The 14,097-nt window shown below is 43.2% G+C and overlaps 1 protein-coding gene across 1 annotated transcript in view; it reads right to left on the bottom strand.

Moving 5' to 3' along the window:
• Positions 1-1,993: 1,993 nt before the first annotated feature.
• rab11fip5a (RAB11 family interacting protein 5a (class I)) overlaps positions 1,994-14,097 on the bottom strand; it is a 33,080-nt gene continuing 20,976 nt past the window's right edge. The window contains exons 3-6 of the mRNA XM_032511023.1: positions 12,016-12,604; positions 7,648-10,227; positions 5,268-5,424; positions 1,994-3,358 (exon numbers count right to left, since the gene is read on the bottom strand). Of these exons, the coding sequence (XP_032366914.1) occupies positions 3,101-3,358; positions 5,268-5,424; positions 7,648-10,227; positions 12,016-12,604 (3,584 nt within the window). The 3' untranslated portion in view covers positions 1,994-3,100. The remainder of the gene's footprint in view (positions 3,359-5,267; positions 5,425-7,647; positions 10,228-12,015; positions 12,605-14,097) is intronic.

The raw sequence follows: 14,097 nt of genomic DNA, 5'->3' as shown, positions 1-14,097 counted from the left end.
TCAATTGTACACAATGTATTCTGTAGGGGTCCCTACTCTGTCTCGTTTAAGCTAAGGGGTCCCTGGTCTAAAAAAGGTTGAAGATCCCTGCAACAAAGAGTTTGGTTTCAATATAATTTCATTATATCTTTTTATATCATATCCTATCCTGTGGGAAAACACACACAAATGCAGCCCAAAGAAAGATTTACAACCAAACATATGGTGAGCAAGAAACACAAAATATTCTTTATTAAATATACAAAATTTGTGAAACAGAATTGCATCACGAATTGTAAACTTTCCAATCTCACATACTACCTGCACATTCCACCGGCTACACACTCATAAGGACAAAATACAATCAGTTTAAACTTAAATAAAAATGGAAGACATGGAAGAGGACATTTATTCTTGCGCTTCTGAAGTGCCGAGTCACATTTAAAATGTCTCTACAGCTGTCTATGCACTTGATATTGCGATCGCACACAGGAGAACTGAGATGACGAGACGGTTTTGGATGTTTTTGTATGCTTCAAGCTAACTGGCAAACCCTTGTTGTGGTGTCAAAGTAGGCCGAGTGCTTAAGTCACAGAGCGATTAGAAAGTGCAGTACGGTGTGAAGAAGATCTAACTAGACTGATATCAACAGACGGATACAGTAGAGGTATGTTCTGACGATTAAGTAGTGCAAGAACATCCACGGACGCTGTTAAATGTGGCATCATATCAGAATACTTCATGGTGTAACAATCTGCTCCATATATTAAGTTTCAAGGCTATTTTTTTGGCATTTCACAGGAAATCACTATTTCTGCTCATTTTCTATTGGTATGCATACAATATATCTGTGTGCAGTGATCTAAACAATATCATAACAAAGCATACAAAAGAAGTGAAAAGAAGTGAACTCTCTCAGCTAACAGATGGCTTTTCTTCTCCAAAACCTGCCTCAAGCTCCGACAAGCAAAATTAAGTGCTCAATTCTTGACGAGCGCCAAACACAAAATAAAATAAGGCAGTATTTGGCATTTCAATACGGCATATATGCTCTAAAATTGCAGTATATATCCCTTTGTAACACCTGGAAGCTGTAAGGATATGCGGTGGAGCAGAAGCGGATGTGACAGACACACAGACACTGAGGGAGGGCAGTCAAGAAGCAGCATGTTCGCAGCTATTCCTCACACACACACAAACACGGGGCGTCGGACTGGGGGAGAAAAGGGGACCGAGTACCCAGGGCCCTCATGTGCGAAGGGCCCAAGAAGATGCTAGAATGAATAGCTGTGGATGTGGGGAGGAGCCCATAGCAAATGCTTTTCTACAGAACTTTGTGCTACGCCCCTGACACACACACACACACACACACACACACACACACACACACACACACACACACACACACACACACACACACACACACACACACACACACACACACACACACGGGAAGGCAGAAGCATGAGATCATACGAGCTGTGATGGCTGATCTTGATACCGAGTGATACTGTCTTCACCTGATAACACCGTGACCCATACAGGAATAAGTTATCTTGTGTGGCTGAGCATTGTGGGTAATTTCAAGACATGCCCGAAGAACAGAAATCAAAGAAGAAGAAGACGAGGGGAAACAGCAGGAACGCAAGCAAAAGATAAACAGCGCTTATCGAGCGTAGAAAATAAAAGCATCCACTTGCTGGCTAAGAACACTTTTGAACATTCAGAAGCTACACTCCGTTCCCAGTGATGCGCCCGCGACAAGGCTGAACCCTCACACCGCTCAGCTGTAGTTTCTAAAACCAGTCAGAGCACTGGGTATTTATTAGGGAACATTTTGTAGAGTGTCAATCCAGAACAACATAAGAACTATCTGGACAAAGTGATGCCAATCACAAGCACAACTCCATTACTGTATAAGAAACGTATTGGTGGTTTTGCATGAATTTACCTCATTAACCAAATATTGTATATACTTTAAAATAACGCAGACTAGTTTACAAAGCATGCGTAAAGATGATCCCACTGGTTTCAGTTCTATCAGGAACAGATCAATGTTTCATAATACAATGAGAATGGTGTCGATCTTCTCATCCAACTCTTGGAAGCAAACAAGCGTTCTTCCCAAAACATCGAACAATTCCTTTGAGCATTAAAAATCATAAGTGGAAACTTGCTCCAGATCCCCTGCAGTGAACATTGTGTTGTACTTCAGTGATGTGATACCATTGTGTAATTCATTAGTTGTGAGTCAGGCCGGTTTTGAAAGACCACTGCTGCTGCCAGATACAACCAGATTTACAAATCTTTATTGATTTTCTGACAACATAGTAGCGCTGGAATAATGAGTCAATTTATCAATTAGTCAACTTGCAGGAAAAGACAGACCTACCTCGACAGCGAGGTTTTCTGGTTACTGAATCTTGCATGTTGCACTATTTTTTAAAAAGGTCTTGAGCTGGCTTCAGGTCTCTGCAAATTGAGTTCAATGCTGCAGGTGCCCTGAAATGAAGTGAAACCAATGGCTGCCTCAAAGGTATAAAATCAATCTAAACCTGACGGTGTACGCTACACAAACGCCCAGCCTTTACTTAAAGTGTATGCAATTTGTGGATAATGGTGTGAAACATGCAAACCCACCAGAGTGGCCCTTTAAGTTGGTCGCTCTCCTTTCTCTACAGAACTGCAACACTTTTGGAGAAAAAAACAACTTTGTGAGGAGTTAGTTGTATATACAGTGTCATGGACTGAAACTCTACCGTTCCGCTCTTTTGTGATAAAGTGATAGGAGTGAGGTGAAAAGGAGGAATCAATGTTTCTACAATCAGGATCCCAAAATGGAAGCATCTGGGCTCTCCTCTGTGAGCTCGAAACCACCTGGCTGTGTGAACCTGAAAACAACCTGAGGACCCGCTACATTCAGAACCGCCCCAACCGAAGCCCTCTGCCAGGACGTGTGTGTTTCAGCACAGTTAAAGCATGCCGGCTGGAAAACATGGCCTCGACATCTCTCAGTGCCTAGATATTTGTATCAAAAAGGACAGCATAGCAGTGAAAAGACTAAAGAGCTGTTGTGGAGGACCGAGTGAACACAACTGGTAACTCTCCCCCTCCCCCTTCGTCACTTTAACTTGGAGCGCACTTGCAGGAGAGTGGGCTTCTGCTCCATGATGCGCACCAGCAGCGTGTCTATGTAGTCCTCCAGATCTTTGACCTGCGGCTTCAACTTCTTCAGCTCCACCTCCCGCTTGGCCAGCAGAGACTTCTGACGCTCAAACTCCGCCTTCTGCCTCTGCAGCTCGGCCTCCCGCTGCACCAGCAGGGCCACCAGCTCGCTGTGGTTCAGGTGGTAGTACGAGCCCGCGCCCTCGGCCGCAGACTGGACACAGACCGGAAGAAGAATGAGCGTGTGACAAAGATAACAACAGTCCGATGTGTTTTCATTGGACTTCAGGGGTGGAAGAAAAAAAATTAATCAAAAATCACATGTATCCTCGATTATTTTCATTTAAATCAATATGTTTTGTTGATTTCGTTTTACCAATGATTCACCTAAATACTTTCTGTTTATGCAGTACCACCGACGGTGACTACATCATATCGGTTTGATGAAAGCAGAAAATCCATGTTATGTTCTTCTTTACAAAATAAATGAATATCAGATTGACTGACTGACATGTGATTTGCATTGTTCTTAGAAAACATTTTGTTTTTAAAATTCATGATAAATTGTCTCTAGAAGTATATTATTCAACTTTTGTTGTTTTTTAAAGAAGGAAAATAAAATTGCAATACTCAATACTATCGAATCGCAGTAAATGAATACCCAGTCCCTCCAGGATTACGCAGACTTGTTTTGACATTGTTGCAGCCCAAAATGCCTGATGTTAAGGGAGCTTTTTGTAAAAAATTGCAAGAAAAGTTGCAATGCTTTTTGTTTGTTGCAATGAAGTTGCAGGAGACAGAGAAAGTTGCAAAAAAAGTTGCAATTCTTTTAGTATAGTTATTTAAATATAAAAAAGGAAACTTGTTTTGGGGGGAATAAAATTACTGTAGGCTGAGATTTCCTAATAACCTTACCAAAAAGGTTTAGGATGCTACAAATATTGGTATATAATTTGAAAAAGACAACAAATAATTCCTTGAATGAATCAAATATTAACATACTATATGTCAGTGGCTTGTTGATCTTTACATTGGTAGTTAATTTCCTATCCTGGCCTGGGACACACATTCCTACGATTTGACAAAGGACTTATTGGATGTTAACTTATCATTGCACCTACAATAAACTCTGATTATTGGTCAAATTTGCAAAAAATGTGCAGTGATGGGTCAAAATTGCGAGTCGCACCAAAGTCACAGTGACTGGTTGAATTGGCGCGGTGGCGACATTCCGAAGTCCTGGAGGGGCTGGATATCACAGTACCAATCATATCGGCGCCCATGTATCGGGAAAGAATGAAATCAGGACAGGCCCAATAGGATTCCCTGTTGATGAAAGGTGGAGCCCTTAGTTCAGCCATAGTGGCAACTGCTGCTCATGTTAATTTATTCCAAAGAAATCAGAAATGTAACAACATGTTGGTGTACTCATCCCAAGAAATAGGGTTTCAAACAGTAAAAGCAAAAAATATTCATGTACAGGACAGATCTCTCTTTTTAACCCTTTTGTCTTCAGGGTGGAGAAACAGCACCTTTGGCTTCTCTAACCTGCTGGCCATCACTGCACCGATTTTATTATTTAAAACTCACCAATGTCATTTATAATTTGTAAAATTATAAATAATGCAATTCTAGCCAAGAATCACCTGCTAATCACTTTTACTTAATGTATTGTCTAACTGCATCCTCATTGAAGCAGAAAATGTTGAAATCAAACTTGTAACCTGCCTAAAATCTATTTAACTTAAATTAAGAGTACACATTATGAAGATAGTTTAAAAAAAAAAAAAAATATGTTTATAAAACGTTGGCTTATTCTTCTTTATACAGTACCTTTTTATTTTCACTTATTTTCGATGACTTCCTAAATTTGCAATTTTACAACTTATTGCTGTTTAATGAAGATATTAGTATTACTACTATTATCATCATTAATATTGTCAGGCTTATTAAAGTCAACAAGCAGGAGCTGTGTAGGAAGTGAAAGGAGCCCGTTTGTTAGATTACCAGAAGTGTAATTTCATTCACCCAAACACATACATTTAGTTACTGTTGTTTGCCTCTGTAGGGCAGTATTGCAGTATTATTATTATTATCATCATTATTATAAGAAGATACTGTACCTTCTTCCGGTCTGTGTCCTGCTCGCTGGGCTGGCTGCTCCTCCCTGGATGGATGGTGGACTTGAGCTTCTCCAGGCCGGTGGCCAGCACTGACCGGCCCTCCGTCCGCTTCTCTTCAGCCGGCATGGCAGTGGTCAGGGGCTTCACTGGGTGGGGGCTGGAGGGGGGGTCACAACACACAAACACACACACACAAACACACACACACACACACACACACACACACACACACACACCACACACACAACACACACACACACACACACACACACACACACACACACACACACACACACACACACACAGTCAGCTATCCCACTTCATATCACAAGGCCTCTGTGGCTTTTTAGTTTTACACAGAAGACTTCCAGGTGACTGGCTGCCATACTGGAGGTCTCCAGCTCTCTGATATTATATTGATATTAAATGATCTTTTAGCAATGTGTCAAAAATTATCATCAAAAAATCCATTCAACTAAGAGGCCTTAAATATAAATTTGTCTTTTCTTCCTCTGATTCTATTTGAAAAGTACTAAAGGGGATGTTGTGGAATGGTTTTTGCAGTGTGTGATTTTCAGAGTAAAATCTTTTAAGGGTTAACTTTCACAGATTTAGCCTAAATAGCAGCTTGTGGCTATGAGGGGTACTCAATGCTTGTAAAATATACCTTTATTGTACATGTATAATATCATATTTTTAGTGTAGGTTACAATCACTGCTTATTAGCATTTAATGGTTTATTTTTTTTTGTTATTTATTTAGTTATTTTTTAAATACCACCACAGGACTCCGATTCACCACCTAACTACAAGCATGTTGTGTCATAACTCAGGCTTAGATGTTCTTTTAGAGCAGAGATTCCCAGCCTGGAGTTTGGCAACGTTCAGGGGACCCCAAGATACATCTGAGGGATCTTAAGATGATTAAAATGGATATGAAATACAGCTAAATGTATCTCTGTTACACAAATATTATGTTAACTCTGACTTTTCTCAAATGTGTGCAATGAAATACTGGATTCTTACATTTTATTGAGCCAAAATATCCTTCAAATGAAACAATTAGAGAGGGAACAATTAACATAAGTGAGGGCATAAGTTATGGTCAGGGGTCACAAGAAGACTACTTTATTTTAAAAGGGGTCATAAGCTGAAAAAAAAGTTATAACTGTGCTTTTATTCAGAAAATCACACACAACACAACCCTAGTTTCCAGACTGCCAAAATACAGTCAAGTATCACAACATTCAAACAGTCCCTCTTCAGCTAATTAACCATCTTACAAAATGTTAAATTAAACCAATTTGCCTGCTGGCTAGTTGAGTGACAAAGAACCACATACCAGCTCTTTGTTCAGGTCAACTTGAAGGATCTTCTCAAACTACAGCTCTACAATAACACAGGAAAGTGTCAGTTTCCTGTGTCACTGACCTACATTTACAAGGAAATCTGTCATTTAGCAGACCACTCACCCACTGCAGTGGCATTCATGCAACCACAATCTTTGTCACATATAGCTCTTTTTAGCCCAGGTAATATAGGTACAGACATTATTGGAGCACAACAGATTGCCCTCTGGACCTCCAGGATGACACCACACATGGACGCTACACCATCAACCATTTGAAATCCCCAGAAACTCGTCATTTTAGTCATCAAGCATCAAAGGAAGTTAGACATGTGCAAGAGTCCTCATTAAAGGAAATACTGGTGAAAATTGAAAGACTAAATTGCATGTCTTGGTGCAATCAAACATGAAGAATTGTGTTAAATGTGTTATTACCCCAAGGTGAAAAGGAAATGCTATAAGTGACACAACAACACCTCCATTGTCTCGTAGAAAGTCTGGTTTCTGTTTGAGATGTTGGCAAGTGAGTGTGGCTGTGTGAGAACACTAGCTGGCCCTGCGGAGAGAGGGGGTTTGTGTGTGTGTGTGTGTGTGTGTGTGTGTGTGTGTGTGTGTGTGTGTGCGTGTGTTGTGTGTTGGGAGGGAAGGGGTGTGTATGTAAGAATCAGGGCAAAATAATACTGCTAATTGGCCTGAGGCTATTTTTCCCCTCCGTTACCACAGAGCAAGCACACAGGACACCTGCGAGAGTCCTGTTAACACCAGTGTTGTGTTTGTGTGTGTGTGTGTGTGTGTGTGTGGTGTGTGTGTGTGTGTGTGTGTGTGTTGGTGTGTGTGTGTGTGTCTCAAAGTGATGAGAAAGAGAAGGTCACACCACAAAAGGAGGATCTCCTTGAGAGTTGCCGGCACAGAAGAAAAGCAGGCGGAAGCAGAGCGGCAGAAAGGGAAACTGACGAGACGACAGAATAGAGATTTCTGGAAGTGGGAAAAAGTGCTTCCTCTCCACCTTTTCACTGAGCATGTGCAACCTCACCTGTTCTGCTGATTGGCTGCCTGCTGCTGCTGCTGCTGTGTCTCCTGAAGAATTGGCTTTGGCGACGCAGCTGGTGCCGTGCTGGTTGGTGACCTCGTCGTAGCGTTAGCAAGAGGAGGGAGGGAAGAGAGCGCTACAGGGGAGCTACTACTTTGAGGAGTGAGATAGGGAGCAAATGAGGCCAGGGAGGGGAGGTCAGGGCCAGGCTGAGCTGAGGACGATTCCTGTATCGCACCGGGATCACTCCCAAAGGAGGGCAGGAGGGGTCTGTCAAAGGCAGGTGTCAGTATGCCCTCAGACTGGGAGCGGTGTAGCGTAGCGTTTTGTCCATGAGGGCATTTGGAGAACACATCACCTAAGACCACATGCTGGCTTACCACACCTGGTTCGATGAGCTTCCTAGGATTGCAGATCATGTAAGAGTCCGTCAGTGTCGAAGGGAGTAAACCGAACGTTTCCCCTATCATGAAACTTGGCTCAAGAGTCGCCATCTTGTCCTCGGCTCCACGGACGGATTCTTCCGATTGGCCGGTCTGGTTGATTTCTTCATTACATGGCTTGCAAGCACTGGTGGGATCTTCTTGCCCCAAAGCAGCATCTGCAGTCGTCTCAATCTCACTCAGCTCGCCGCGGAGCGTTGAGTTCACAGAGTGCAGCGTCTCATTTGGCTCCGAGCCGCTGGAGGATTTGGTGGACGGGTAAGACACACAAGTTTGGTAATCCTGCGAGTCGGTGCTGACATATAGGCTTTGTGAAAAGCTGCTGGTGCTCAGATCCGGCACCCAAGTGTGCATAAGTGTGTCGTCAAAGTCTTGGCCGGGACTGCTCGCAACGTGACTGGTGTTAAGGAAATCACCAAAAAGCCTGAATGGTATAGGAGAACGCTGGCCTTCATCCTGCCCTCCTAAACTATTGCTCTCAACGGGAGAGTCCGACAAACTCTGCTTCACGTCAGGGGAGGAGGTTATGATGTATAGGGATGGGTGTGTGGAGCAGAGTTTATTAATTGGAATCGTATGAGTCATCACATCCGTAGTGTTACCTACAGATCGTGAGGAATCATTTAACACGTTTGAAAAATCCTCTACAGATCCGCTGAATCCCCCTATGCTTTTCTCTCCATTTTCATTGTCAGGCTGTAAAGAGACGCCTGGTTTTGGCTGTGGTTCTGAGAGTTTTGGTAACAAGTCAGAGTATATGACATTGGGAAGGTTTGGTGCCTGAGTAAGTGCATCCTCACCTGTCCCTCTTGCAGCGACCACAGGCTGTTGATGTGTGAGTGCTGGGGACCCTTGTGCCAAGGACCCCTCTGAACCGTGTAAATCTGGCTTTTCATCACCACCCCTGTGCTGAATAACAGTGTGCTGGGCTACGTCGACTAACGACAGACCATCAGACTTGTCAGTAATGCCATCTTCCAATTCTGAGGGTTTTACATTTTTTTCAACAGATGAATCAAAGGATTTCTCAAAGCAGAGGATGTTGCTTTCAAAGTTCTGTGCTTCAGCTTTGGAGGAGGCAGAGAATTTGTCCGAATAAGAAGAGAGACAAGAGAGGAACTCCTCTTCTGCTGAGCTGCCGAGACCCGAAGAACCAGGATCTGGGGAGCTGCTGTTGAGCTTTACTGAAAAGGAGTGACAGGGGGCTTGATGCATATTAGTGTCGGTTAAACCTTTTGTGTTAGTAGCACTGTTAGCGTGATTAGTTTCAGTGCATGCATCCAGTTTTGGTGAGTTAGTGAAAGCATTCAAAGCTAAGTTGTCACTCTCAAAGCTTGTGTGCTCTGGGATTGTCTCAAGGAATTGTGCAAATGTGTCAAGATGATAGGTGTTAGTGTTGGCTGTCTGGCGGATATTTTTATGTGCTTCGAATACAAATTCTGTGCAAGGTAGATGATGTAGTGCGTCATTTACATTTGTGTTTTGATCTGTTATGGGTAGCGATGCTCCTTTATCATTGCAGTGTTCCAGTGAATGGTCACTTGGTGTATTTTGCTGTGTTTTGCAGTCTGTGGTCAGATCCTCAGGAGACTGCAGCCTGCCAGCTGCAAACGCTTCAAAGGATTCATCCCACTCTGAATCCAGGTCCAGCTCCCCGGCAGACATAATAGGGTTTAACAACTTCATGCTTAAAGGTTTCTCCTCTTCCATGGGAACTGGAGGAAGAGGCCGTTTCTCATCTTTGGCTAATGCTTCGCTCTTCGCATCTGTACCAATGACGGAGCCCTCCGTGGTTAGCTTGTCCTGAGCCAGGTTGGGGTTAGGGTTACTCGCCTGCGGAAAGAGTTGAACTATGGGGGGCCGGGAACTGGAGAGAAAGGGCAGAGGAGGCAGCGAAGGTTTAATGGGCTGAGCGGTTAGCATGTTGTCATAGAAAGGGTTGTGCTGGAGGAGAGAGAAGAAAGGGTTGCAGGGGGACATGGCAGGTGGTGTGGTCTGTGAGTAGCAGAAGGGGTTAGTGTGATGCAGTGGAGACACCACAGAGGCAGGATCTACAGGGGGACCCGGGGGGTGGTGCCTGGGTGGGAAAGGTGATGGGTGGGGGTCAGTGCTGGGCTCTAGTTTAGGTGACACCACCAGGCTGTGAAAGGAAGGGCACAAAGTCCTCTTAATTAGTGTGGATTGTTCACACAGCTCAACTACAGTAGCCTTTTCTGTCTCAAGTCAGAGCAACATACGCATTAATTTACAGTTTCTTCGACCTGATGAATACGTCCAATATTGGCTCTGTGTTGGTCTCCACAATCTCCTGAGGAAAATCTCTTGCTCTTTACCTGCTGAATGATCCACTATATTGACCTAGGCTAGGCTTTCCTTGTCTGTCTGCTGCTGCTAGACACGTCTCTGAACCACAACAATGAGCGTAAAGACACTACAGCACTCCATAGAGTCTAAAGAGAACAGCAGAGTCAGTTACACACTGTGGGTTCATTACTATTACCAGCTGCTTTCACAATACAAGTAGTCATTCTAATCCATTGTGGCCCTTGCTAATATCAAATATTGATTAGTGCAGTTTTAAAACCCCTTTGAAAGGAATTTGATTTTGGCAAAATTTGAACAATTCCAAAAATAGGGGTTTAACAGTAACTGCAATCATATTAAACTGAACCAAAACGAAAACCTGACACCAACCCACATCCCAAACATTTATCTCTGTGCCTCTTGTGTGTGTTCATTGGCCCGTGATGGAATATTTTGCAATAAAAAGTTGATGCAGCTGGGTGTAATGATTACTTCGCAGTACCGGGGCCAACTTGGCACTTTTCCCCAAAGATGTGAAAGCATGTGGGTGTGTAGGTTGTGAAAATGTATAGTTACAGCACTGGCAGAAAGGTATTGAGTGTACTATGGTCCAGAATAGCTGACCTTGCCTCAATCAGCAGGTGCTTTACAGTTCAATGTTTTGTTTACGCTCCGTGTAAAGAAACGTTACGATACTGTTGTCTTGGGCGGTAAATCAATATAAGTAAAAATGAAAAGTTGCTGTTTAAGGGTTCTTATAGACCTGAAATAAGGATTCATTTTATATAAGACTTCAATACAAACTGCAGGAGCAATGCACTCAACACACAAGATGAGCAGCACAAGAGAGAATACAGTACAGCAGGTGACACCCTCCAGATAAATTACCCACTAAAAACGTGATTGTGTTAGAAGTGGAAATAAAATTAGACGGGGTTTTCTTCCCTCCCATTTTCTTCCCCCCCCCCCCCCCCCCCCCCCCCCCCCCCCCCCCCACACACAAACACACACACACACACACACATACACATTACAAATGCATTGACAACACACACACAGACACACAAAACACACACACTAATATCCCACAATCATATTTCAGAAGGACATTGATCATCACTGAACCATGCAGAGCTTAGCTTGATGGAGCTAATTTCACCGGAGCAGCTCCTCTCCTCTATCTGCATTGCAGCTACCTGCTGTAACCAGAGACTGAGACCTGGAGCTAGAGAGGGACGTGAACACAGCTGGAGACAACGTCCATCAGCCTCATGGGCCTCATTTTTTGAGGCTCTACGTATGTGGGCAAAATGGTAGTTGTTGTATTGGTTTGCATTTTATCATAACGTTATCTGTAATTTTATGTGGCTTATCAAATAAAGACTTTTGTTTTTAATTGTGAGCATGAAAGTGTTGGAACATAAACCAAAGAATAATTATTTTTATGAAGGAGATGCAAAGTCTCCTGAGCAGTTCTGGGCCCTCTGGATTCAATCCATATTCATGTTGAAATAATAATACTCCATCATCTGTTGGAGTGGTAGCAACATTAACCTCTAGTGGTGTGTGGGTGTGTTGGGTGTGTGTGTGTGTGTGTGTGTGTGTGTGTGTGTGTGTATCTCACCTGGGTTTGCTGTGCGAGTCCTTTGATCCAAACCATCCCTTGTGTTTCTCCTCAGTGGCAGCTGGGGCCTGTTCAGACTCATCCTTGGACTGACTCTGCCCTTTCCCCGCAGACTCACTCCTCCCATGGGAGAACAAGTTCCTCCTCTGTTTTTTCCCCTGGCTTTCCGACTCCGCCATAGAAGAGGAGGAGGAGGCGGATTTAGGCTGAGCGGCCTGTCCCGACTGCTCCTCCTCATCCCCCAGCATGGGGCCGCTTTGCTCCAAGGCCGCCGCTATGGCCGCCTTCTCCTCCTCGCCAGGCTTGTCGAAAGACCAGCGGCGCCCATCTCCGACGGAGCCCTTGGGGAAGTCGGGGGGAGGTCTGAGGTTCTGCAGAGACATGGAGAGAGGCAAAGACTTCTGCAACAGGCCAAGGCCTAGAGAATCTGCGGGTTTTCCTGAGCCGGGGTCCAGGGGTTGACTGCTGTAAGCATGGCTTCCATTGACGCACACAGTGGGCTGAGGCACTGCGATGCTGATCTCGCCGTCATCATCCCCAAACTCACACGTGAGAGAGGACGCCTTGGGCGACGTGTTTTCGGTGTGCTCTGCAAAAACAAAGCAAATATAAAGAGGTGGAGTGACAAGAAGGGAGCGTGCAAAAAATATAGATCAATGACCTTCATAACTTAAATTTGTAGGCAGCTTAACTGGGTGATAAAACTTTGTAATGGCTTAGACTGACAACATTGTCCACAGAAGGACAGATTAGTCTCACTAGCACACATAAGAGTAGGTGTAAGAAAGATCGGTTTCTAGAATAATGAGAGCTGTTGCTCTGTGTTCACAGAGATGTTCAACATCTCTCCGATCAGGTGATTTAACCATGCAGATGGCACTCAGGGGAGCACATGCCTCCAGGAAGTCTACACAAAATATTGTAGCTCCACATGTTGGACTGTCTCTTGAAGTTAATTCATTCTTTGCATGGACATTATCAACTTGTTTCATAACAGGCACACACATTTCAGTATGTTAGCTGGTTATAGCATCACTGGGAAGTTAGAGGTGAATGATATGGAAAATCACAGCCTTTTCTCTCTGTATATCTGTAGCATATATTGTTTGAATTATTTCTTGTTTTATTATTTTTCTAAATGATGGTAGCTAAGTTTTAGTAAGTTACTTTTTATTATACACACACAAATGATTGCAGAAAACTCCATAGAAATAACCACATTATTAAATTTTCAGATGATACGGCTACTTACAAAAGACTCAGACACTGGTATCTATAAACAGGAGATAGATGAAGTAGTAAAGTGGTGCATCAGGCATAACCTGCCACTTAATGTAAATAAAACAAAAGCTATCATGCTACTGTTTTACAGGGCAACCATGAATCTATTGTTCATTATGGCATTATGGCTTGGTTTGATAACCTGTCCGGTCACAGCAAAATCACAGCTCCAAAACTTGATAAAAAGTAAAATAATTGGCCAAATGACACCAACTCCTCTTCAGGAGCTCTTTGAGGAGGCGGTAAGGATCTCAAAATATAGTGAGTTTGAGCTGATGCCTTCAGGCAGAAGTTACAGGGTACCAAACTGAAAGATTAAAAAGGTACAAATTCTCATTTGTGCCGCTTCAATCAAATTAATGAATAACAGATAAGGTACGAACTGAACCTCCATCTGTACCTCCAAAATAACTAAATTAGACTTGTGGTACTTAACATTATGGTTATAAGATGTGCAATGACAGGGTACTCGTGCAATATTTTTTTGTATATACAGAATTTACTATGTAAATTTGATATGGTAGTGTGCAATTGGGCATTGTGCAATACAGAAGTTATTAACTACAGCATGAGTTAACGGGAAATGTGCAATCGTTATCAACATTAAGTGCAATACGAGGGGGAAAATGTGCTGTTGGTTCTCTTCTGTTCTTTTGTGAATGTGAGGAAAGGTAGGGGGGTATTGTGTGTGGTTATTAGATGTTAGATGATGTTCACTAAAGCATTGGATGAGATAATGTATGATTATGTTCTGTGTAGTTTAACTGTATGCTTATTGTGTGTGTGTGTGTGTGTGTGTGT

Source organism: Etheostoma spectabile, unplaced genomic scaffold (genome assembly GCF_008692095.1).
Source record: "Etheostoma spectabile isolate EspeVRDwgs_2016 unplaced genomic scaffold, UIUC_Espe_1.0 scaffold314, whole genome shotgun sequence".
In the NCBI taxonomy this organism is placed as follows: domain Eukaryota; kingdom Metazoa; phylum Chordata; class Actinopteri; order Perciformes; family Percidae; genus Etheostoma; species Etheostoma spectabile.
The sequence above is the reverse complement of the archived record's forward strand: the minus strand, read 5'-3'. Positions and strand labels throughout refer to the sequence as shown.